At 53.1% G+C, this 22,815-nt stretch overlaps 1 protein-coding gene across 4 annotated transcripts in view; it reads left to right on the top strand.

Moving 5' to 3' along the window:
• Nucleotides 1–2,699: 2,699 nt before the first annotated feature.
• NBEAL2 (neurobeachin like 2) overlaps nt 2,700–22,815 on the top strand; it is a 55,050-nt gene continuing 34,934 nt past the window's right edge. For 3 of the 4 annotated variants that reach the window (XM_069959186.1, XM_069959184.1, XM_069959183.1), the window contains exon 1: nt 2,700–2,896. In XM_069959186.1, coding sequence (XP_069815287.1) covers nt 2,771–2,896 — 126 coding nt within the window. In that variant the 5' untranslated portion in view covers nt 2,700–2,770. Of the gene's footprint in view, nt 2,897–20,226; nt 20,349–22,815 lie in introns of those variants that run through there. The other variant, XM_069959185.1, reaches the window with a different exon arrangement.

Genomic DNA, 22,815 nt, shown 5'->3' with positions numbered 1-22,815 from the left:
CTCCTCAGTATGGAGCCCGCTCTTCTCTCTCCTCAGTATAGCGCCCGCTCCTCTCTGTCCTCAGTATAGCGCCCGCTCCTCTCTCTCCTCAGTATAGAGCTCGCTCCTCTCTCTCCTCAGTATAAAGCCCGCTCCTCTCTCTCCTCACTATAGCACCCGCTCCTCTCTCTCCTCAGTATAGCACCCGCTACTCTCTATCCTCACTCTCTCCTCAGTATAGCGCCCGCTCCTCTCTCTCCTCAGTATAGCGCCCGCTCCTCTCTCTCTCCTCAGTATAGCGCCCGCTCCTCTCTCTCTCCTCAGTATAGCGCCCGCTCCTCTCTCTCTCCTCAGTATAGCGCCCGCTCCTCTCTCTCCTAAGTATGAAGCCCGCTCCTCTCTCTCCTCAGTATAGCGCTCGCTCCTCTCTCTCTCCTCAGTATAGCGCGCGCTCCTCTCTCTCCTCACTCTCTCCTCAGTAAAGCGCCCGCTCCTCTCTCTCCTCAGTATAGTGCCCGCTCCTCTCTTCTCAGTATAGCGCCGGCTCCTCTCTCTCTCCTCAGTATAGCCCCCGCTCCTCTCTCTCTCTCTCTCCTCAGTATAGCGCCCGGTCCTCTCTCTCTCTCTCCTCAGTATGGAGCCCGCTCTTCTCTCTCCTCAGTATAGCGCCCGCTCCTCTCTCTCTCTCCTCAGTATGGAGCCCGCTCTTCTCTCGCCTCAGTATAGCCCGCTCCTCTTTCTCTCCTCAGTATAGAGCCCGCTCCTCTCTATCCTCACTCTCTCCTCAGTATAGAGCCCGCTCCTCTCTCTCCTCAGTATAGAGCCCGCTCCTCTCCTCAGTATAGCGCCCGCTCCTCTCTCTCCTCAGTATAGAGCCCGCTCTTCTCTCTCCTCAGTATAGAGCCCGCTCCTCTCTCTCCTCAGTATAGAGCCCGCTCCTCTCTCTCCTCAGTATAGCGCCCGCTCCTCTCTCTTCAGTATAGCGCCCGCTCCTTTCTGTCCTCAGTATAGCGCCCGCTCCTCTCTCTCTCTCTCCTCAGTATAGCGCCAGCTCCTCTCTCTCTCCTCAGTATAGCACCGGCTCCTCTCTCTCCTCAGTATAGCCCCCTGCTCCTCTCTCGCCTCAGTATAGCCCGCTCCTCTTTCTCTCCTCAGTATAGAGCCCGCTCCTCTCTATCCTCACTCTCTCCTCAGTATAGAGCCCGCTCCTCTCTCTCCTCAGTATAGAGCCCGCTCCTCTCCTCAGTATAGCGCCCGCTCCTCTCTCTCCTCAGTATAGAGCCCGCTCTTCTCTCTCCTCAGTATAGAGCCCGCTCCTCTCTCTCCTCAGTATAGAGCCCGCTCCTCTCTCTCCTCAGTATAGCGCCCGCTCCTCTCTCTTCAGTATAGCGCCCGCTCCTCTCTCTCTCTCTCCTCAGTATAGCGCCAGCTCCTCTCTCTCTCCTCAGTATAGCACCGGCTCCTCTCTCTCCTCAGTATAGAGCCCTCTCCTCACTCTCTCCTCAGTATAGAGCCCGCTCCTCTCTCTCCTCAGTATAGCTGGCTCTTCTCTCTCTTCAGTATAGAGCCCTCTCCTCACTCTCTCCTCAGTATAGAGCCCGCTCCTCTCTCTCCCTAGTATAGCTGGCTCTTCTCTCTCTTCAGTATAGCGCCCGCTCCTCTCTCTCTCCTCAGTATAGCGCCCGCTCCTCTCTCTCCTCAGTATAGCCGGCTCTTCTCTCTCTTCAGTATAGAGCCCGCTCCTCTCTCTCCTCAGTATAGAGCCCGCTCCTCTCTCTCCTCAGTATAGAGCCCGCTCCTCTCTCTCCTCAGTATAGCGCCCGCTCCTCTCTCTTCAGTATAGAGCCCGCTCCTTTCTGTCCTCAGTATAGCGCCCGCTCCTCTCTCTCTCTCTCCTCAGTATAGCGCCAGCTCCTCTCTCTCTCCTCAGTATAGCACCGGCTCCTCTCTCTCCTCAGTATAGAGCCCTCTCCTCACTCTCTCCTCAGTATAGAGCCCGCTCCTCTCTCTCCTCAGTATAGCTGGCTCTTCTCTCTCTTCAGTATAGAGCCCTCTCCTCACTCTCTCCTCAGTATAGAGCCCGCTCCTCTCTCTCCTCAGTATAGCTGGCTCTTCTCTCTCTTCAGTATAGCGCCCGCTCCTCTCTCTCTCCTCAGTATAGCGCCCGCTCCTCTCTCTCCTCAGTATAGCCGGCTCTTCTCTCTCTTCAGTATAGAGCCCGCTCCTCTCTCTCCTCAGTATAGCCGGCTCTTCTTCTCTCTCTTCAGTATAGCCCCCGCTCCTCTCTCTCCTCAGTATAGCCGGCTCTTCTCTCTCTTCAGTATAGAGCCCGCTCCTCTCTCTCCTCAGTATAGAGCCCGCTCTTCTATCTCTTCAGTGTAGAGCCCGCTCCTCTCTCTCCTCAGTATAGAGCCCGCTCCTCTCTCTCCTCAGTGTAGAGCCCGCTCCTCTCTCTCCTCAGTATAGAGCCCGCTCCTCTCTCTCCTCAGTATAGAGCCCGCTCTTCTCTCGCCTCAGTGTAGAGCCCGCTCCTCTCTCTCCTCAGTATAGAGCCCGCTCTTCTCTCGCCTCAGTATAGAGCCCGCTCTTCTCTCGCCTCAGTATAGAGCCCGCTCTTCTCTCGCCTCAGTTTAGCGCCCACTTCCCTGTAATCGCTACCTGAGGCTGCAGTACCCCCAGTCGGCCGGCGGTGTCGCCCTGGTCGCAGTCAGGAGGCGGAGGCGCACAGTGAGCGGGGTGCAGCCGCCTCTCCCGGCCGGGGCTCACTCCTCCGCACCTGCCATGGGGAGACATGGAGCCTGAGCCCGCATGGAGGAGCCGGGGGGCCCCGGGACACGAGCCCGAGCTGGAGGCGTGTACGGGCAGGATGGCTTCCAAGGAGAAGCTCTATGAGCTGTGGCTTCTGTACTTCACCAAGGTGAGTGAGTGTGGCCCCTGGGGGCCCCCGCGTGACACATACAGACTCACAGAGCACTGGGCAGAGGCGGGAGGGGGGCAGGTGTGTGGGGGGCGGCGCCCCTCATTGTCAGGTGTGGGGGGCAAGAAGTGTCAGCTGTACAGGTATACAGCGGGGAGGGGCCCGGGGCCCCCAACATGACAGGGGCCCCTCTCAGCTGAGCCTCAGGGGTCCGGATCACTGCAGAGTTATTTTGGGGTCCAGATGTGGCCCCCAACTCTGCTGAATGTTACCTGTCTTATAGGTGTGACCCCCCCCCCCCCTGTACAGGGGCTCAGCTGTGGTCTGTCACATGAGGAGGGGCAGGGGGTGCGGGCAGCTCTGGGGCAGGGGGTGCGGGCAGCTCTGGGGAAGGGGGTGCGGGCAGCTCTGGGGCAGGGGGTGCGGGCAGCTGTGGGGCAGGGGGTGCGGGCAGCTCTGGGGAAGGGGGTGCGGGCAGCTGTGGGGCAGGATGAGCAGGGGGTGCGGGCAGCTGTGGGGCAGGGGGTGCGGGCAGCTGTGGGGCAGGATGAGCAGGGGGTGCGGGCAGCTGTGGGGCAGGATGAGCAGGGGGTGCGGGCAGCTGTGGGGCAGGATGAGCAGGGGGTGCGGGCAGCTGTGGGGCAGGATGAGCAGGGGGTGCGGGCAGCTGTGGGGCAGGGGGTGCGGGCAGCTGTGGGGCAGGATGAGCAGGGGGTGCGGGCAGCTGTGGGGCAGGATGAGCAGGGGGTGCGGGCAGCTACGGGGCAGGATGAGCAGGGGGTGCGGGCAGCTGTGGGGCAGGATGAGCAGGGGGTGCGGGCAGCTGTGGGGCAGGATGTGCAGGGGGTGCGGGCAGCTGTGGGGCAGGATGAGCCGGGGGTGCGGGCAGCTGTGGGGCAGGATAAGCGGGGGGTGCGGGCAGCTGTGGGGCAGGATGAGCAGGGGGTGCGGGCAGCTGTGGAGCAGGATGAGCAGGGGGTGCGGGCAGCTGTGGGGCAGGATGTGCAGGGGGTGCGGGCAGCTGTGGGGCAGGATGAGCAGGGGGTGCGGGCAGCTGTGGGGCAGGATGAGCAGGGGGTGCGGGCAGCTCTGGGGCAGGGGGTGCAGGCAGCTCTGGGGCAGGATGAGCAGGGGGTGCGGGCAGCTGTGGGGCAGGATGTGCAGGGGGTGCGGGCAGCTGTGGGGCAGGATGAGCAGGGGGTGCGGGCAGCTGTGGGGCAGGATGAGCAGGGGGTGCGGGCAGCTCTGGGGCAGGGGGTGCAGGCAGCTCTGGGGCAGGATGAGCAGGGGGTGCGGGCAGCTGTGGGGCAGGATGAGCAGGGGGTGCGGGCAGCTGCGGGGCAGGATGAGCAGGGGGTGCCGTAAGCTACGGGGCAGGATAAGCGGGGGGTGCGGGCAGCTGTGGGGCAGGATGGGCAGGGGGTGCGGGCAGCTGTGGGGCAGGATGAGCAGGGGGTGCGGGCAGCTGTGGGGCAGGATGAGCAGGGGGTGCGGGCAGCTGTGGGGCAGGATGAGCAGGGGGTGCGGGCAGCTGTGGGGCAGGATGAGCAGGGGATGCGGGCAGCTGTGGGGCAGGGGGTGCGGGCAGCTGTGGGGCAGGATGAGCAGGGGGTGCGGGCAGCTGTGGGGCAGGATGAGCAAGGGATGTGGGCAGCTGCGGGGCAGGATGAGCAGGGGGTGCGGGCAGCTGCGGGGCAGGATGAGCAGGGGATGTGGGCAGCTGCGGGGCAGGATGAGCAGGGGATGTGGGCAACTGTGGGGCAGGATGAGCAGGGGGTGCGGGCAGCTGTGGGGCAGGATGAGCAGGGGGTGCGGGCAGCTACGCGGCAGGATGAGCAGGGGGTGTGGGCAGCTGTGGGGCAGGATGAGCAGGGGGTGCGGGCAGCTGTGGGGCAGGATGAGCAGGGGGTGCGGGCAGCTGTGGGGCAGGATGAGCAGGGTGTGCGGGCAGCTGTGGGGCAGGATGAGCAGGGGGTGCGGGCAGCTACGCGGCAGGATGAGCAGGGGGTGTGGGCAGCTGTGGGGCAGGATGAGCAGGGTGTGCGGGCAGCTGTGGGGCAGGATGAGCAGGGTGTGCGGGCAGCTACGCGGCAGGATGAGCAGGGGGTGCGGGCAGCTGTGGGGCAGGATGAGCAGGGGGTGCGGGCAGCTACGGGGCAGGATGAGCAGGGGGTGGGGCCCCTGATATTTGCTGTGACTGTTGCAGAGTTAACTCCATTATGACTGGAGGGATGAGGTCCCCAGTGAGTGTACCCCCAGTTCCATGTTCCCTCCATCCCTGCGGTCTGGTCACTGTTGGGGGGAGGGGGAGGGGCTTTCTGTGTATATCTGCAGCCTCTGTCCCCTTTGTTGGCCTATAGGTCATGTGACCACCGGTAATTATCACATAGTAGCCGGGACATGTAGCGTCATGTTATAATAGTCACATAGATTGGCTTTTGTAGAACTACAACTCTCAGCATCCCCAGACAGTTATTGGAGTTTGGGCATGCTGGGAATTGTAGAACGTTCGGCCCCAGCCCCGGCCGACACCACAGAACAACAGCTGCTATGGCTGGAGAGCCGCAGGTCGGGGGTCACTGATGGTAATGGCGGACTGTGGTGAGGGGGGGGTCTCCTCCTATAGATGTCAGCCATTGCCCTCAGTTATCAGCCATTTCTCCAGTGCCCTGGGGTCATTTCTTTGCTATGAGGAGGAGGTGTGCGTCCCGGCCCCCGGGGGCCATTGTTTTGGGTGCGGAGTGATAAGATAAGCGCTCCACATGACAGACTATCCTCCATAGAGTCTTGTGCCATTTTACAGCCGCCTCCCTGTGTCACTGATCCGACCGTGTCCGATATATTACTGCGCTGTCCCTTTAAATGCTTCTCCCTCAGATGGGAATGATTGAAGGGGTTCTTGTCACAGCTGAGGGTTTGTTACATGTCACATGGAGTAAGATTTGTTCTCAGTTTTCTATGCAGAAGTCGGCGCACAGAATTTTTGGTGTAGAATCCGTATGTGCTCGTGTCGCCATTGAACAGGGCGGAATCCGCGGCGTAGAAGGTGAAAATCCACAGTGTGAACGCGTCCTTACAGTTGTATCCAATCTGCGCAGCGCTCTGTGAGCTGAGACCCCCGGTGGTACAGTGTATCCGCACAGGTCAGTGTTGTATTGGGGCAGGAGGGGGTCTGTGCTGTATACACGGGATACACTTGTAACGACCCCTCAGCTGTGAGCAGTGTAAGGCCTGCTCCGGTCGCTGACTGCACCCAGGTGACGTACAGGAGCACCGGGGATATTACCAAGTTATTGAAGGGATGGCTAGATATGTCAGGTTGCGGTATAGCGAGCTCGGGGACTTTGGCGCTTTGCGCTCACAGTTCTTCATTCCTCGTCATCTGACGGCTCCCTCAGGTTCCTGTGCGCCATATGCAGTGAATTTCTTTGGAGTCACAAGTCAAATAATTCTGTGTGTACATAGGCAGTGGCCACCGCGCCAAGGAGGAGGCGGAGCCAAGACTTACCGGAGCTGGGTGTACACTCAACTCTGCTACACCGCACAATGCGGACTACAGTGCCTATGTGTACACTCAACTCTGCTTCACTGCATACTGCGGATTACAGTGCCTGTGTGTACACTCAGCTCTGCTACACCATAGACTGCGGACTACAGTACCTGTGTGTACACTCAATTCTGCTACACTGCGGGTTACAGTGCCTGTGTGTACACTCAGCTCTGCTACACCATAGACTGCGGACTACAGTACCTGTGTGTACACTGAACTCTGCTACACCGCACAATGCGGACTACAGTGCCTGTGTGTACACTCAACTCTGCTTCACTGCATACTGCGGATTACAGTTCCTGTGTGTACACTCAACTCTGCTACACCACATACTGCAGACTACAGTGCCTTTATGTACACTCAGCTCTGCTACACCGCATACTGCGGATTACAGTGCCTGTGTGTACACTCAGCTCTGCTACACCATAGACTGCGGACTACAGTACCTGTGTGTACACTGAACTCTGCTACACCGCACAATGCGGACTACAGTGCCTGTGTGTACACTCAACTCTGCTTCACTGCTTACTGCGAATTATAGTGCCTGTGTGTACACTCAACTCTGCTACACCATAGACTGCGGACTACAGTACCTGTGTGTACACTCAGCTCTGCTACACCGCATACTGCAGACTACAGTGCCTATATGTACACTCAACTCTTCTACACCATAGGTACTGTAGTCCGTAGTCTATGGAGTTGAGTGTACATATAGGCACTGTAGTCTGCAGTATGCGGTGTAGCAGAGCTAAGTGTACACACAGGTACTGTAGTCCGCAGTCTGTGTGTACACTCAACTCTGCTACACCATAGACTGCGGACTACAGTGCCTGTGTGTACACTCAGCTCTGCTACACCACATACTGCGGACTACAGTGCCTGTGTGTACACTCAGCTCTGCTACACCATAGACTGCCGACTACAGTGCATGTGTGTACACTCAGCTCTGCTACACCGCATACTGCGGACTACAGTGCCTGTGTGTACACTCAGCTCCGCTACACTGCGGACTACAGTGCCTGTGTGTACACTCAGCTCTGCTACACCGCATACTGCAGACTACAGTACCTGTGTGCACACTTGGCTCTGCTACATCGCATACTGGGAACTACTATGGCTGCAGGTACGCTTAGCTCGGCTACACCACATACTGCGGATTACAGGGGCCAGCATTACCGGCAGTGGCTTCGCCATGGGACTTGTAGTTCTCCTTGTCGAATGAGATGGACACAGAGTTGGGGCAGGTTTGCAGTGTATATGATAGATACATGTGCAGGGGTCTGTGGGCTGATGGCCTTGGATACATGCTGGATTGGATACACACGTCAGCCGCTCCTCTCACAGGTGGAATGTGGAGTCCTCCGCCCCGGAGCTGATGTGTTGCGTCTTGTCGCTTCTTGTCTGGAATTAGGAGGCCGGAGGTTCGAACATTGATTGAGCCTCATAAATAACCTCAGGATGTACCAACACCTGAGTCTGCGGGGGGCGCCGGGATCAGCCCATAACACAGCACATTCCTCACATAGCTGCAGAATTATACTGATGGCATGTGATACAGCGTATCACACAGGACTGGATACTCTGCACATCTTATTACACTGTACAGAGTAAGATACATGGTTTAGTTTACAGTATCACACAGCATAGGATTAGATACGTGGCTCAGCAGACCGTATCTCACAGCATAGGATTAGATACATGGCTCTGCAGACCGTATCACACAGCATAGGATTAGATACATTGGTTCTGCAGGCCGTTTCATACATGAAAGGCTTAGATACATATACAGTATCACACATCAGAGGATTAGATACATGGCTCAGTACACAGTATCACAAATTATAGTATTTGATATATTACCTCAGCAGGCAGTAAATTATAGGCTTAGATACAGTGGCTGAGATCAGTACCCAGTATCACACATGACTTAGATACAATTAGTATATTCAGATGTGAGGCTGGAGGGATTGATGGGTACAGTAGTACGTCACGCAGTGTTGCCCGGGGGTGGTGGGCGCAGTCCTCCGCTCGCAGATTAGGTTACAAGGTTGGGCGGCATCGTGTTTCACCGTCCGGTCGCACAGGCAGGTAGTGACATGTGGCCCCCCCCCCCCCCACACACACCTGCACATCGGGGCTGCCCGCCACTCGGACGATTAGGTCTGGCGGCTGATAATACCTCCAGCTATTTGTCCCCCGCCCCCGTACTGGTCTCCATCCAAGACACAGAGCCCGAGTCGGGTCACTTCCTGGCAGCGTCTTGCCAGGTCCTTAGCCGACCTTCTGCAGATGACCCCCACCAAGGACGCGGCACTGCCAGGCGCGCTGTGATACAGTTATAATATGTGCTACATGGCGGCACTGCCGGGCGCGCTGTGATGTATGAGGCACTGCGAGGGGGGTGCTCTGGTATATGGTGGCACTGCCGGTCGTTCTGTGATACAGTTATAGGGTATAAACCCACACACCGTATACACAGCGTATTTACTGCTGCGATACGCAGCAAATACACAGCAGATTAGATCTAAATAACTGAACACAGCATCAAATCTGCTGCGTATTTGTTGCGTATCTGCTGCGTATACGGTGTGTGGGTTTGTACCCATAATGTTTGCTACATGGCGGCAGTGCAAGCGCTCTGTGGTGTATGGTGGCACTGTGGGGTGCTCTGTAATACAGTTATATGTGGCATATGGCGGCACTGCGGGTGCTCTGTGGAATATGGTGGCACTGTGGGGTGCTCTGTGGAATATGGGGACACTGTGGGGTGCTCTGTGGTAAATGGAGTCCTGTGGGGCACTCTGTGGTGTATGGCGGCACTGTGGGCACTCTCTAGTATATGGTGGCACTGCGGGGTGGTCTGTGATAAATGGTGGCACTGCAGGGTGCACTGTGTTATATGGCGGCACTGCGGGCACACTGTGGTATATGGTGGCACTGCGGGGCGCCCAGTGGTATATGGTGGTACCACGGGTAATCTGTGGTAAATGGTGGCGCAGTAGGGCGCTCTCTAGTATATGGCGGCACAGTAGAGTGCTCTCTAGTATATGGCGTCCCTGTGGGCGCTTTATAGTATATGGCGGCACTGTGGGCGCTCTGTGGTATATGGTGGCACTGCGGGGGGGGGGGGTCTGTGATAAACGGTGGCACAGTAGGCGCTCTCTAGTATATGGCGGCACCGTAGAGTGCTCTCTAGTATATGGGGTCCCTGTGGGCGCTCTGTAGTATATGGCGGCACTGTGGGCGCTCTGTGGTATATGGTGGCACTGCGGGGTGGTCTGTGATAAATGGTGGCACTGCCGGGTGCACTGTGGTATATGGCGGCACTGCGGGCACACTGTGGTATATGGCGGCAATGCGGGGTGCTCTGTGGTATTTGGCGGCACTGGGGGGTGCTCTCGGCTTCTGGTTTATATGTCTGATATCGGAGGTCGCGGCCGCTCACACAATGGATGAAAGGAGCGACTGTGAGAGATTTCACCTCTGTGTACACAGCGCCGCCCTGCAGGGTGTGGAGGGCACAGATTAACTCTTCACTCTGAGCTCATCCACAGCCTCCACTACCATATACCATATATACCGTATACCTCTAGGAGCCTCATAAAGTTGAATGACAACTACTGTGTCAATAGTGACCTCCATGAACCTGATCATTGTGATAGTGACCTGCGTGGCCCTGATCATTGTGATAGTGACCTGCGTGGCCCTGATCGGTGCGATAGTGACCCGCGCTGGTCCTCTTGTGATTCCCCGTTTCTGGTGGCGCAGTCCGTGCCCTTCAGTCCTGCAGCTCGCAGGTGTCTGCCAGTAAGCTGAGCCGGGAGCAGTGTAAGGAACCGCAGGTGATCAATTATTTAGGGTCTTCTCAGGTTTCTGGGAGCGTCCGTCCTCCATGGCTGCCGACCGCCCTCCAAGGCGCAAATGAGCCTCCTGTCCAGGCAGTGGAAACCGGATCGGAGGCCTTGTGCCATAGATGACACATCTGTATGGTCAGTTCTCGCAGATGACAAGTGGTCGCACCTTGTTGTCACCCAGCTTTTCATGGACCCCGAGCACCATATGAGTTGCCTCCCGCATCTGGTGTCGGTCTTCACTGCTGCGCCCGCGTTATATTCCTGGCACCGGCTCCTCTGGGATGGGAAAGATTAATGTCTCTTCATATTAGGACAGTGTTGCCTTTCAGAAGTCTGGGAAAGCTGGGTGATTGTGGCAGTGACCAGACGTGGAGGGGCGCTGAGGTGTGGACATACACATCTTCTCTCTTTTGCTATTTTCCAGCCTCTTCACAGTCCACTTACGTCCCAAGTAGAGCAAAGTTCAGGCCTGGGGAGATGTCCATGTCGTGCGCAGGGCGACGTCTTCAAGAGGTTATAGGAGGGTTGGGCACGTCTCTCACTCCACACCGCGACCTTTCATGGTATTGTACCTGCGGTTACACTGGGTGCTGATAAATTGCGCCTAAAGGTGGCCAGATCTGGTTCCTCTGGTTGTACGAATAATCGCCCAGAATAGCGGAGGGAAGCGATGAATTCTCATATATCAGGGTAACCGCGCCCGGGTCACATGACGCATACTGCCATATTGATCATGGTGAGAAGGCTCTCTAGTTGTTGAGAAACTACAAATGCCAGCATGTCAGAACAGCCAGTGGATGCTGGGGGCCATAGAGAGTTACAGGCTGGCAAAGGATGCTGGGAGTTGTAGTCTCTCATTGGCTGAAGAGATACTGGTTGAAAGGTCATTGTTATGAAGTTTTACTTTCCTGTGTGGCTGGGGGCTCAATTTCACGGATCACTTACAGGACTATATACAGAGTCCCACAGCACTGCTCATCCAGAGCCTCCTGCTGCAGGAATACAATGCCAGGACTGCACCTATATGAGGAGGTGGAGTAGGCCGCCTGTGAGGGTGATGTGTGACGTTCGATGGAGCAAAACTTAGGTGCAGCCTCCTATCAGTGATGGAAGAAACTTCTGTGGATCAATAGATATAGTGCAGAGCTGTGTAGGGGAGCGGTGTGTGTTATGTTGTGTCTCACCATTCTCTTTGTGGTTGATGAACAGGAAGACGCGGAGGTGACGCACTCGCGGCTCATTCTGCATAGGAGTGGCTGAGAACCTGGAGGAACCTCCCTGACATAGTCTGTAACCTGTCCCGCTCCTGTAGGGGCCACATTACGGCACAGGAACCCTGATATTACGCGTGCTGCTGGTATTATATAGGTGACATTATCTGGAGCTGAGCATACTGGGAGTTGTAGTTTAACCTCAGCTTCTTCTTGGATTCCAGGTCCTGGGTGAAGACGTCTTAGGAATGTCAGTGTAATCCGCCATAGCCCTGCCCCAAGGCCACGGCACTGTGTAAGGAGCTTACGTGGCCCCCCGTCACCCCACGGCCCCCCTAATACCATACGCTGCATAGTAATTCTGAACTGGAATAGAACTACAAACCCCAGCTAGCCAGGGCTGACACTGTAGCATTTGGAGAGTTCCTTATCCTGTTCTGCTGTGTGTCAGTGAATGAAGGGGCAATCTATAGGGAGCTGCCCACAGCTGAGGGTTTGTTACAGTCTAGACAATGCGCCCTGGGGCAAACGCATGGCACAGATCTCCTTCCTGTTCCATAATTTGTTACTATGTAAAAGTGAAAGTGAAATGTTATCAGTCTAGACTGGATTTTCTGTAACAAACCCTCAGCTGTAGAAAGCATTTGGCCTTGTCGTTACACATGAGTGCTTCTTTCACTGACAGCAAGCAAAGATCTTAAAGGGAAACCTTTCACTATACATTCATCCCCCAGGAGCCCTTGTAGACTACAGCTCCCAGCATGACCGCACCCGCACTAGTCGTATTGGGGAGTATAAGGCCGAGGTGGCCTGTGGCCGATCAGTGACTGATCAGCGTGTGTCCAGCTCTCCCTGTCTCATCATCTAAAGATCAACTTCTTTTGTTCCCGGGAAGGAAATGGCCACTTCCTATGACAACATCTATGCAGCAATAAACCTGCAGCCCTGCAGCCGTACACGTCTACCTCCCTGCTGCAATACGGTCATATTCATAATCACTTACTGTACATGGTATGTTACACCCCAGAGCTGCACTCACTATTCTGCTGGTGGGGTCACTGTGTACATACATTACATTACTGATCCTGAGTTCCATCCTGCATTATACTCCAGAGCTGCACTCACTATTCTGCTGGTGGGGTCACTGTGTACATACAATACATTACTTATCCTGTTCTGATCCTGAGTTCCATCCTGTATTATACTCCAGAGCTGCATTCACTATTCTGCTGGTGAAGAGACTATAGATGGAGTGATATGACTGATCTAATGGTTATATATATAATGCCTTGATCCTGTCAGTTTCCCCTTTAAGTATCGCCATTGTTGATCCTGTTATCTTCAGATTTGGTGCAGTGCTCTTTCCCGGGAGTTTCTGTGATTTTTGCCAGATTTTAATGAATGGGTAAGTTGCAAACAATGAATTGGCTGCATGTGAATTCCCCTTAGAGACCTCCCCCATGTGTGACCTGAGCTGAGATCGAGCGCTACTCCGGCTGCTCCAGGTTATTTACATTTTGTAGATGCTTCTGTCAATCAGTAACCAGGCGTCAGCGTTTGAGCACAGTGGTGCAGTGCATCGTGGGTACTGCTAGATATTGCTGTGTGTGTATGGGGGGGGATAATTGTATATCGCACTGATCGTGTTAAACAGGAACCAACAGTGTATACAATGCCCCGCTGTATATCCTGGACCGGCAGAGGGCGGCATCTGATGATGTCATCTGATGATGACCCCCCCCAAGAGAGGTTCAGGGCCTGTGTGTGACCGTGTGACAGAGAGAAAGCAAAGGACTATGCACAGTGACGGAACAGGGGGAGGAAGGGACTGTGCACAGTGACGGAATAGGGGGAGGAAGGGAATGTGCACAGTGACTAAACAGGCAGAGGAAGGGACTGCGCACAGTGACTAAACAGGCAGAGGAAGGGACTGCGCACAGTGACTAAACAGGCAGAGGAAGGGACTGCGCACAGTGACTAAACAGGCAGAGGAAGGGACTGCGCACAGTGACTAAACAGGCAGAGGAAGGGACTGCGCACAGTGACTAAACAGGCAGAGGAAGGGACTGCGCACATTGACTAAACAGGCAGAGGAAGGGACTGCGCACAGGGGGAGGAAGGGACTGCGCACAGTGACTGCACAGGGGGAGGAAGGGACTGCATACAGTGACAAACAGGCAGAGGAAGGGACTGCGCACAGTGACGGAACAGGGGGAGGAAGGGACTGTGCACAGTGACGGAACAGGGGGAGGAAGGGAATGTGCACAGTGACTAAACAGGCAGAGGAAGGGACTGCGCACAGTGACTAAACAGGCAGAGGAAGGGACTGCGCACAGTGACTAAACAGGCAGAGGAAGAGACTGCGCACAGGGGAAGGAAGGGACTGCACACAGTGACTGCACAGGGGGAGGAAGAGACTGCGCACAGTGACTAAACAGGCAGAGGAAGAGACTGCGCACAGGGGGAGGAAGGGACTGCGCACAGTGACTGCACAGGGGGAGGAAGGGACTGCGCACAGTGACTGCACAGGGGGAGGAAGGGACTGCATACAGTGACAAACAGGCGGAGGAAGAGACTGCGCACAGGGGAAGGAAGGGACTGCACACAGTGACTGCACGGGGGGAGGAAGGGACTGCGCACAGTGACTGCACAGGGGGAGGAAGGGACTGCGCACAGTGACTGCACAGGGGGAGGAAGGGACTGCGCACAGTGACTGCACAGGGGGAGGAAGGGACTGCGCACAGTGACTGCACAGGGGGAGGAAGGGACTGCATACAGTGACAAACAGGCGGAGGAAGAGACTGCGCACGACATGTATCCATGTGAGCTTTCTCAGACACAAATATAATTTCAGTTTTAGAGTCTTAACATAAGAGAATGAATCGTAGCTGCTTGACCCGGCACTGATAGAGTTAATGTTTTGTTTCTCTTGGCACAGAAGAGGTTAACACCGATTAGATTTGCGCCTTGGCATTGTTTGTCTGGCAGCGCTCTCCAGGCCTGAAGCCTGAACTTGGCGTTGTCATGGTAACACCTTCTGCTTCCAGTGTAAACACCGGGCTGGCATGAGGTGGGGGGCACTGGAGCTGAGGATGCCCTCACGATTATGGTGGCATCTTATAGTGAGATTCTCTCTGTTGCCCATAGTAACCAATCAACTCCTGTAGGAACCAATCACAGCACGGCTTATAGTTCTCACATTGTCTGATAAAATGAAAGCTGAGCTGTGACTGGTTGCTATAGGGAGCTGTGACTGGTTGCCAAGGGGAGCTGTGACTGGTTGCCAAGGGGAGCTGTGACTGGTTGCTATGAGGAGCTGTGACTGGTTGCCAAGGGGAGCTGTGACTGGTTGCCAAGGGGAGCTGTGACTGGTTGCCAAGGGGAGCTGTGACTGGTTGCTATGAGGAGCTGTGACTGGTTGCCAAGGGGAGCTGTGACTGGTTGCCAAGGGGAGCTGTGACTGGTTGCCAAGGGGAGCTGTGACTGGTTGCCAAGGGGAGCTGTGACTGGTTGCTATAGGGAGCTGTGACTGGTTGCTATGGGGAGCTGTGACTGGTTGCTATGAGGAGCTGTGACTGGTTGCCAGGGGGAGCTGTGACTGGTTGCTATGGGGAGCTGTGACTGGTTGCCATGGGGAGCTGTCATTGGTTGCTGTGGGTGACACAGAGAACCTCACTAGAAGACAGGGCGATAGGTGTTTTTGCCTTTTGTACCTGAGCTGCTGCTCTGCTTCTGATTCAGCCAGAAAAACTGGTTCAGGTAACAATGGCCGTGAGTCCCGTGAGTGTCAGACAAGGCCGAGCGTGACGGCGGCTTTAGCAGGGAGGGAACCCTCAGGGAGCGGCCGGGTGCTGGATTATCAGGTGTTCCAGACTATCTGACTTCTCCATACACGAAGAACGATGGTCTGGACTATGTTATCCCTAACCTGTAATAACATTATATAATAGACCACTGTGGCTACCGGCAACATACCCCCAGGGCACCAGGCTAGTGACGTTCCAATTTTTTTTCTTTTTGGAACTATGGGGACTCTACTCCTCCTCCGTTCCTCTAAGACAGGGATGGGGGAACCTTGGGCCCTCCAGCTGTTGCAAAACTACAATTTCCATCATGCCAGGACAGCCAAAGCTTTAGCTTCGGCTGTCCTGGCATGATGGAAATTGTAGTTTTGCAACAGCTGGAGGGCCCAAGGTGTCCCATTCCGGCTCTAAGAAGTGTTTGTTGTGTCGGCCTAAGATCTGCGCTCTGATTGGTGGAAAATCCTTCAGACTCTTCTCCTGATTACAAATACTCATCAGCTGCACAGTGAGAACGCGGCCCAAAGGGACAGTCTCATAACTGCAAACTTTTTTACTTTCAGTTTTTGATTTTGGATGGATTTTCCGGTTTCCATTCTGGTGTCATGGTGGATTTGATTTTGCAGGTTGTGGGAGTGCAGAGCGAAGGAAGAAGGAGCGCCCAGAGGCCGGAGCCTGATTTTCCTGTTCTGAGCCAGGAGATAAGCTTCATGGATGTGAACGCTCCTTACGGCGGGCGGTCCATCCTCTGTGTACAGTGCACACAGACAAACACGTTTCCACTCACTAAACCACAAATAAACAAGGTTATTTCTGAGCCACAAGTTGCGGGGGCCTCATACCTTGGAGGGAGTTTTCTTCTTAAAGTGACAGTGCAGCAAATTCTGGGTCAGTTTCTTAGCATTTTTGAAGTTGTGAGTTCTCTTTTCTTGCTCTTATGTGCAGTTCCTGCATTAGCCAGTAGTGGCAGCAGAGAGCTAATAAGGAAGCTCCTCCTAGGAAGTAGTCTATTATGGTGCTTTTAGACGGAACGATTATCCTTCGAATTTGCGCAATAACGATCGGATTCGAACGATAATAGTACGTGTAAACGCTGCGAACGAACAAGCGACGAGCGAGAAATCGTTCATTTTGATCTTTCAACATGTTCTTAAATTGTCGTTCGTAAAAAATTCGCAGATCGTTCCGTCTAAACAGTCGTTCACCGATTTAACCTATGTGAGAGATAGGCTTAAGCGATCGCAAAATTTTTTTCCGTATGATGTATCGTTCTGTCTAAACGCTGATCGTTATAAAAAACACATTGTTCATTCAAAATCGTTAATCGTGCGATCGGGCGAATTATCGCTCCGTCTAAAAGCACCATAAGCTCTTTGCTCCAACCTGAGGCGTAAGAGGAGGGGCATCAGAAAAATCCTTTTAAAAATGTTCCAGGGTCGTTTCTTGAAGCAGTCCGGTTAGTATCAGTCACGGGTGGAGTTGCCCTTTAAGCTGGTAAATTTCTTGCAGGTTTTCGTTCCCTTCTAGTTAAATATTTAGCGTTCTGTGTTTTCTTCCCTCTTCTGTGGCGTTTCGCAGGCGCCGCTGTTCGGATTATAATAATTGTTTATGAAGGAAGTGGAAAGTTTATACTGGGAAGGTTTAACTGGTTACAGGCAGGAGCTGGCAGCGGACAGACAGGCTGCAGGCTTATCCAGCCGCTGTATGGGGGGGGGGTCCGTAGTAGTGTAATAGAGGTCCCGGGTCATGTTGCCTATGCTATATTCTATCTGCCAACATGTGGCTCTGGAGCTGTTGTAAGACTACAACTCCCAGCATGCCCTGACAGCCACACTGTCCACTCTTGTTATCAGTGGGGGTCCCAGTGGTCAGACCATCACCAATAACTTCACCGATAACCCCAACATGATATGGGGAATCATGAGGTCATGACACAGCTGTGATGCCATGATAGATAATTAAGTCATCACATAGCTCCTCCCATGATGAATGATGAGCTCATCACATGGCTATTCCCACAGTAAATGATGACATCATCATATAGTTTTCCCTTGATGATTTATGAGGTCATTACATGGCTCCACCTGTGATGAATAATGAGGTCACCGTGTGCATTTTCTTATTACATGACTTTTTTTTTATGATGTCATCGTGAATTTTCTTGTGATAGATAAAATCACATGGGTTTTCCCTTGATAATGTTATGTGACTCCTCCCACTTTGCTCCTCCCCTAATGAATGGTGAAGTTTTCACTTGGCTTCTCCTATAATGAGTGGTGACATCATCACTTGGCTGAATGGTGAGGTAATTACTTGACTTCTCCTATAATGAATGGTAAGGTCATCATGTGACTTCCTGCAGTGGGTGATGAGGTCATCACTTGGCTCCTCCCATAATGAATGGTGAGGTCCGCTCTTGGCTCCTCCCATAATGAATGGTGAGGTCCTCTCTTGGCTCCTCCCATAATGAATGGGGTGGTATTTGCTTGGCTCCTCCCATTATGAATGGGGCGGTCATCACTTGGCTCCTCCTGTAATGAATGGTAACGTCATCACTTGGCTCCTCCTGTAATGAATGGTGACGTCATCGCTTGGCTTCTTCTATAATGAATGGTGATGTCATCGCTTGGCTTCTTCTATAATGAATGGTGATGTCATCACTTGGCTCCTCCTATAATGGTGCAGTCATTGCTTGGCTCCTTCCATAATGATTGGTGAGTACTAGTATTGGTGAGGTAAGTACTTGGTTCCTTCCGTGATGAATTGTGATGTCATTATTGGGTGATGAGGTCATCACTTGGCTCCTCCCATGATGAATGGTGATGTCATTACAGTGGGTGATGTTTGTGCCCCCATATGGTGTATGTAATGTCCCCATCGTGTACACATCTCGCCTATGAGCAGCAGCCCCTCCCCCGCTCTGTTATCCTCCCCCCGGATCTCTCAGGACGGGCGTTACCCTTTGGTGTCCGCCATGACCTACTTCATATCTTCACCTTTTTCTCTCCTTTTCTTTTGATTTAACGTTTTTGTGGTTTGAGGTTTTTCCCTCTTACGTCTTTTTATTGTTCTTGTTTTGTTTTTGACAGGCTTTACATTTCTGCATTATACTCAGTAACCTTATAACTCCTTCTCCTCTAGTCACATCCAGAGCTGCAGGCACAGTTCTTTTAGCTTCATGTTAATACAGCTTTGAATAGCCCTGACATTTTAAACATGATTAAACAGCAGAATAGTGAGTGCAGCTCTGGAGGATAAGACATGATTAAACAGCAGAATAGTGAGTGCAGCTCTGGAGGTGACTGGAGGATAAGACATGATATAGCAGCAGAATAGTGAGTGCAGCTCTGGAGGTGACTGGAGGAAAAAACATGATGTACCAGCAGAATAGTGAATGCAGCTCTGGAGGTGACTGGAGGATAAGACATGATATAGCAGCAGAATAGTGAGTGCAGCTCTGGAGATGACTGGAGGATAACATGTGATGTACCAGCAGAATAGTGAGTGCAGCTCTGAAGGTGACTTGAGGATAAGACATGATGTAGCAGCAGAATAGTGAGTGCAGCTCTGGAGGAAACTGGAGAAATTTGGTGTGGCTCTGCAGGAGACTGGAGTAATACAGAGTGCAGCTTTGCAGTTGACTGGACGATAAGATATGATGTAGCAGCAGAATAGTGAATGCAGCTCTGTAGGTGATTGGAGTAATGGTTAGTGCAGCTCTGGAGGTGATTGGAGTAATGGTGAGTGCAGCTCTGGAGGTGATTGGAGTAATGGTGAGTGCAGCTCTGGAGGTGATTAAAGTAATGGTTAGTGCAGCTCTGCAGGTGATTGGAGTAATGGTTAGTGCAGCTCTGAAGGTGATTGGAGTAATGGTTAGTGCAGCTCTGGAGGTGATTGGAGTAATGGTTAGTGCAGCTCTGGAGGTGATTGGAGTAATGGTTAGTGCAGCTCTGAAGGTGATTGGAGTAATGGTTAGTGCAGCTCTGGAGGTGATTGGAGTAATGGTTAGTGCAGCTCTGGAGGTGATTGGAGTAATGGTTAGTGCAGCTCTGGAGGTGATTGGAGTAATGGTTAGTGCAGCTCTGGAGGTGACTGGAGTGTGAGAAAAAACTCCACAAGTAGTTCCCCACCCACTTCTCCTGTTGTGGTTGCTTCTCTATTAACCTGTTCCATCTGTATTAATAATTTTCCTTCTGCTTTCGCCGCTCCGCAGGTCACATGACAGGGGCCACTAACCACATTTATCTTGGGGCAATAACTTTTTACGTGGAGGTTGTGACAGGAAGAACTTGTTTTTTATCTGGGGAGATTAGATTTTAATACTGTTATTAGTAGTTTGTAGATGTTATGATGGGACTTGAGATTGTCTGTCATGTTGAGCTGCATCGCAGTGGCTCCACCTAGTGGACTAATTAGACTGTAAAAGCAGCAATATAACAGTGCCCCTAGTGGACAGATGAGGATGCAATGTGCAGGTTTCCAACCAGTAATAAAATCTTTGTGTTATATGTGTTAAATCGGATTAGAGCTCCCCCTAATGGACACATTGAGATGTAAAATTGAGGTATTTTCAAAATTGTATGAATGTGTCTGCGTTCAGGCAAACCACAGCACAGAAATGTGACCCCACAAGTCGTTGGAGACTGGCATGTCTGGACCCTGACTGCCCCTTAAAGCTTCGCAAACTAAAATACATGAAAAACTAAATCTTAAAGGGGCAGCACCTTAATGGCAGTGATGTGACCTGGGGGGCGGATGCCTCTGGGCACAGGTTGTCATGGTGCGGGCGGTGCGCTCACATGTGGTGGTTTGGTTGCACAGATAGCAGAGGAAGTGTTGCGCTGACTCCTCTGACTCTGCATTTCCTGATGTTTGGTACATACTCCTCTGTGTCTCAGAAGACATCTTACGGTTCTTAAGTGTGTCTGCCAACTCTGAGACCCCCCTTCCCCATGGTTTAAAGGAATGGTTCTTTCTAACATGGCCGCAGCGGCGGTGATGCCCGGTGACTGGATGGCAGCGCTACGACCTGTGCAGGTAATGAATGGCGCCTGAGCTCCCTGATGTACGGTGAGCACCGTCCTATAACTGCAGAGCTTTAGTACTAATCCCATATATGGCTGACTTAAAGGAATTGTCCTCTCCTCACGTGTTGCTCCATGGATGGTAATCCATGGTAATCTGGCATGAGATATGGCAGATCCCTTATCATTAGTTTTTCCCTTGATGTAGTATTCTAGTTGTCGTTTCGTCGCTTTGCACTAGTAGGTGGAGCTTAGTTGTCACATGACATAAGGGGGTGGGGTCTGACAATTTCTCGTGTGGAAAAATTATAGTTGTGGGGATACTGGGCTTGGTTGCCCTCTTGGTTGGCGCTGGGCTCGGTTGCCCTCTTGGTCGGTGCTGGGCTTGGTTGCCCTCTTGGTTGGCGCTGGGCTTGGTTGCCCTCTTGGTTGGCGCTGGGCTCGGTTGCCCTCTTGGTTGGCGCTGGGCTTGGTTGCCCTCTTGGTCGGCGCTGGGCTTGTTTGCCCTCTTGGTTGGCACTGGGCTCGGTTGCCCTCATGGTCGGCACTGAGCTCGGTTGCCCTCTTGGTCGGCGCTGGGCTTGTTTGGCCTCTTGGTCGGCGCTGGGCTTGGCTGCCCTCTTGGTCGGTGCTAGGCTCGGTTATGATATGGTGAACAATGTCTTGACATTTCCAAATAGAAGATGCCACATACCTGGGTGCGGTCATGACTTTCGTTTTCTTGCCTGGAGCTACAGGTGTCTGAGATTTTGTGCAGAAATATTTCTACCGCCGTCCATAGACCATAACTGATATTTAATTAGCTGCAATACCACAGTCTGGAGTCCAGGCTGTAGAGCTCACAGAGCATTGTCTACACTGGATACAGCTGGGAGCAGGACTAGCAATGTACAATGTATCAGTCTGGAGTCCAGGCTGTAGAGCTCACAGAGCATTGTCTACACTGGATACAGCTGAGAGCAGGACTAGCTATGTACAATATATCAGTCTGGAGTCCAGGCTGTAGAGCTCACAGAGCATTGTCTACACTGGATACAATTCTCGTTTATTTAGCATACTAGTATTTTTAGATGATTTCTTCATTTTGCTTTGCTTGTAAATGTTTAAAGATTTTTTGATGGAAATAATGACTGTGCTGCTGTGATAAGATGTCTGGTGACAGATCCTGTGCTGATAATGGATCCTGTACGGTTGGTGGATGGTGATGGTAGGACTCCCTATGTTTCACTGCAGTTTAATATGAGTTGACCCCTGTATCTGCTGTGTAGTATGTGACGTCTCAGGTGACCCCTGTATCTGCTGTGTAGTATGTGACGTCTCAGGTGACCCGTGTATCTGCCATGTAGTATGTGACGTCTCAGGTGACCCCTGTATCTGCCGTGTAGTATGTGACGTCTCAGGTGACCCGTGTATCTGCTGTGTAGTATGTGACGTCTCAGGTGACCCGTGTATCTGCTGTGTAGTATGTGACGTCTCAGGATACCCCTATATCTGCTGTGTAGTATGTGACGTCTCAGGTGACCCCTGTATCTGCTGTGTAGTATGTGACGTCTCAGGTGACCCCTGTATCTGCTGTGTAGTATGTGACGTCTCAGGTTCCCCTTGTATCTGCTGTGTAGTATGTGACGTCTCAGGTGACCCGTGTATCTGCTGTGTAGTATGTGACGTCTCAGGATACCCCTATATCTGCTGTGTAGTATGTGACGTCTCAGGTTCCCCGTGTATCTGCTGTGTAGTATGTGACGTCTCAGGTGACCCCTGTATCTGCTGTGTAGTATGTGAACGTCTCAGGATACCCCTATATCTGCTGTGTAGTATGTGACGTCTCAGGTTCCCCGTGTATCTGCTGTGTAGTATGTGACGTCTCAGGTTCCCCTTGTATCTGCTGTGTAGTATGTGACGTCTCAGGTGACCCGTGTATCTGCTGTGTAGTATGTGACGTCTCAGGTTCCCCGTGTATCTGCTGTGTAGTATGTGACGTCTCAGGTTCCCCTTGTATCTGCTGTGTAGTATGTGACGTCTCAGGTGACCCGTGTATCTGCTGTGTAGTATGTGACGTCTCAGGTGACCCGTGTATCTGCTGTGTAGTATGTGACGTCTCAGGTGACCCGTGTATCTGCTGTGTAGTATGTGACGTCTCAGGTGACCCCTGTATCTGCTGTGTAGTATGTGACGTCTCAGGTGACCTGTGTATCTGCTGTGTAGTATGTGACGTCTCAGGTGACCCCTGTATCTGCCGTGTAGTATGTGACGTCTCAGTTGACCACTGTATCTGCTGTGTAGTATGTGACGTCTCAGGTGACCCCTGTATCTGCCGTGTAGTATGTGACGTCTCAGGTGACCCCTGTATCTGCCGTGTAGTATGTGACGTCTCAGGTGACCCCTGTATCTGCTGTGTAGTATGTGACATCTCAGGTGACCCCTGTATCTGCTGTGTAGTATGTGACATCTCAGGTGACCCCTATATCTGCTGTGTAGTC

The sequence above is a fragment of the Dendropsophus ebraccatus genome, chromosome 2, assembly GCF_027789765.1.
Source record: "Dendropsophus ebraccatus isolate aDenEbr1 chromosome 2, aDenEbr1.pat, whole genome shotgun sequence".
NCBI lineage: Eukaryota > Metazoa > Chordata > Amphibia > Anura > Hylidae > Dendropsophus > Dendropsophus ebraccatus.
This window is presented reverse-complemented; position numbering and strand designations above follow the sequence as displayed.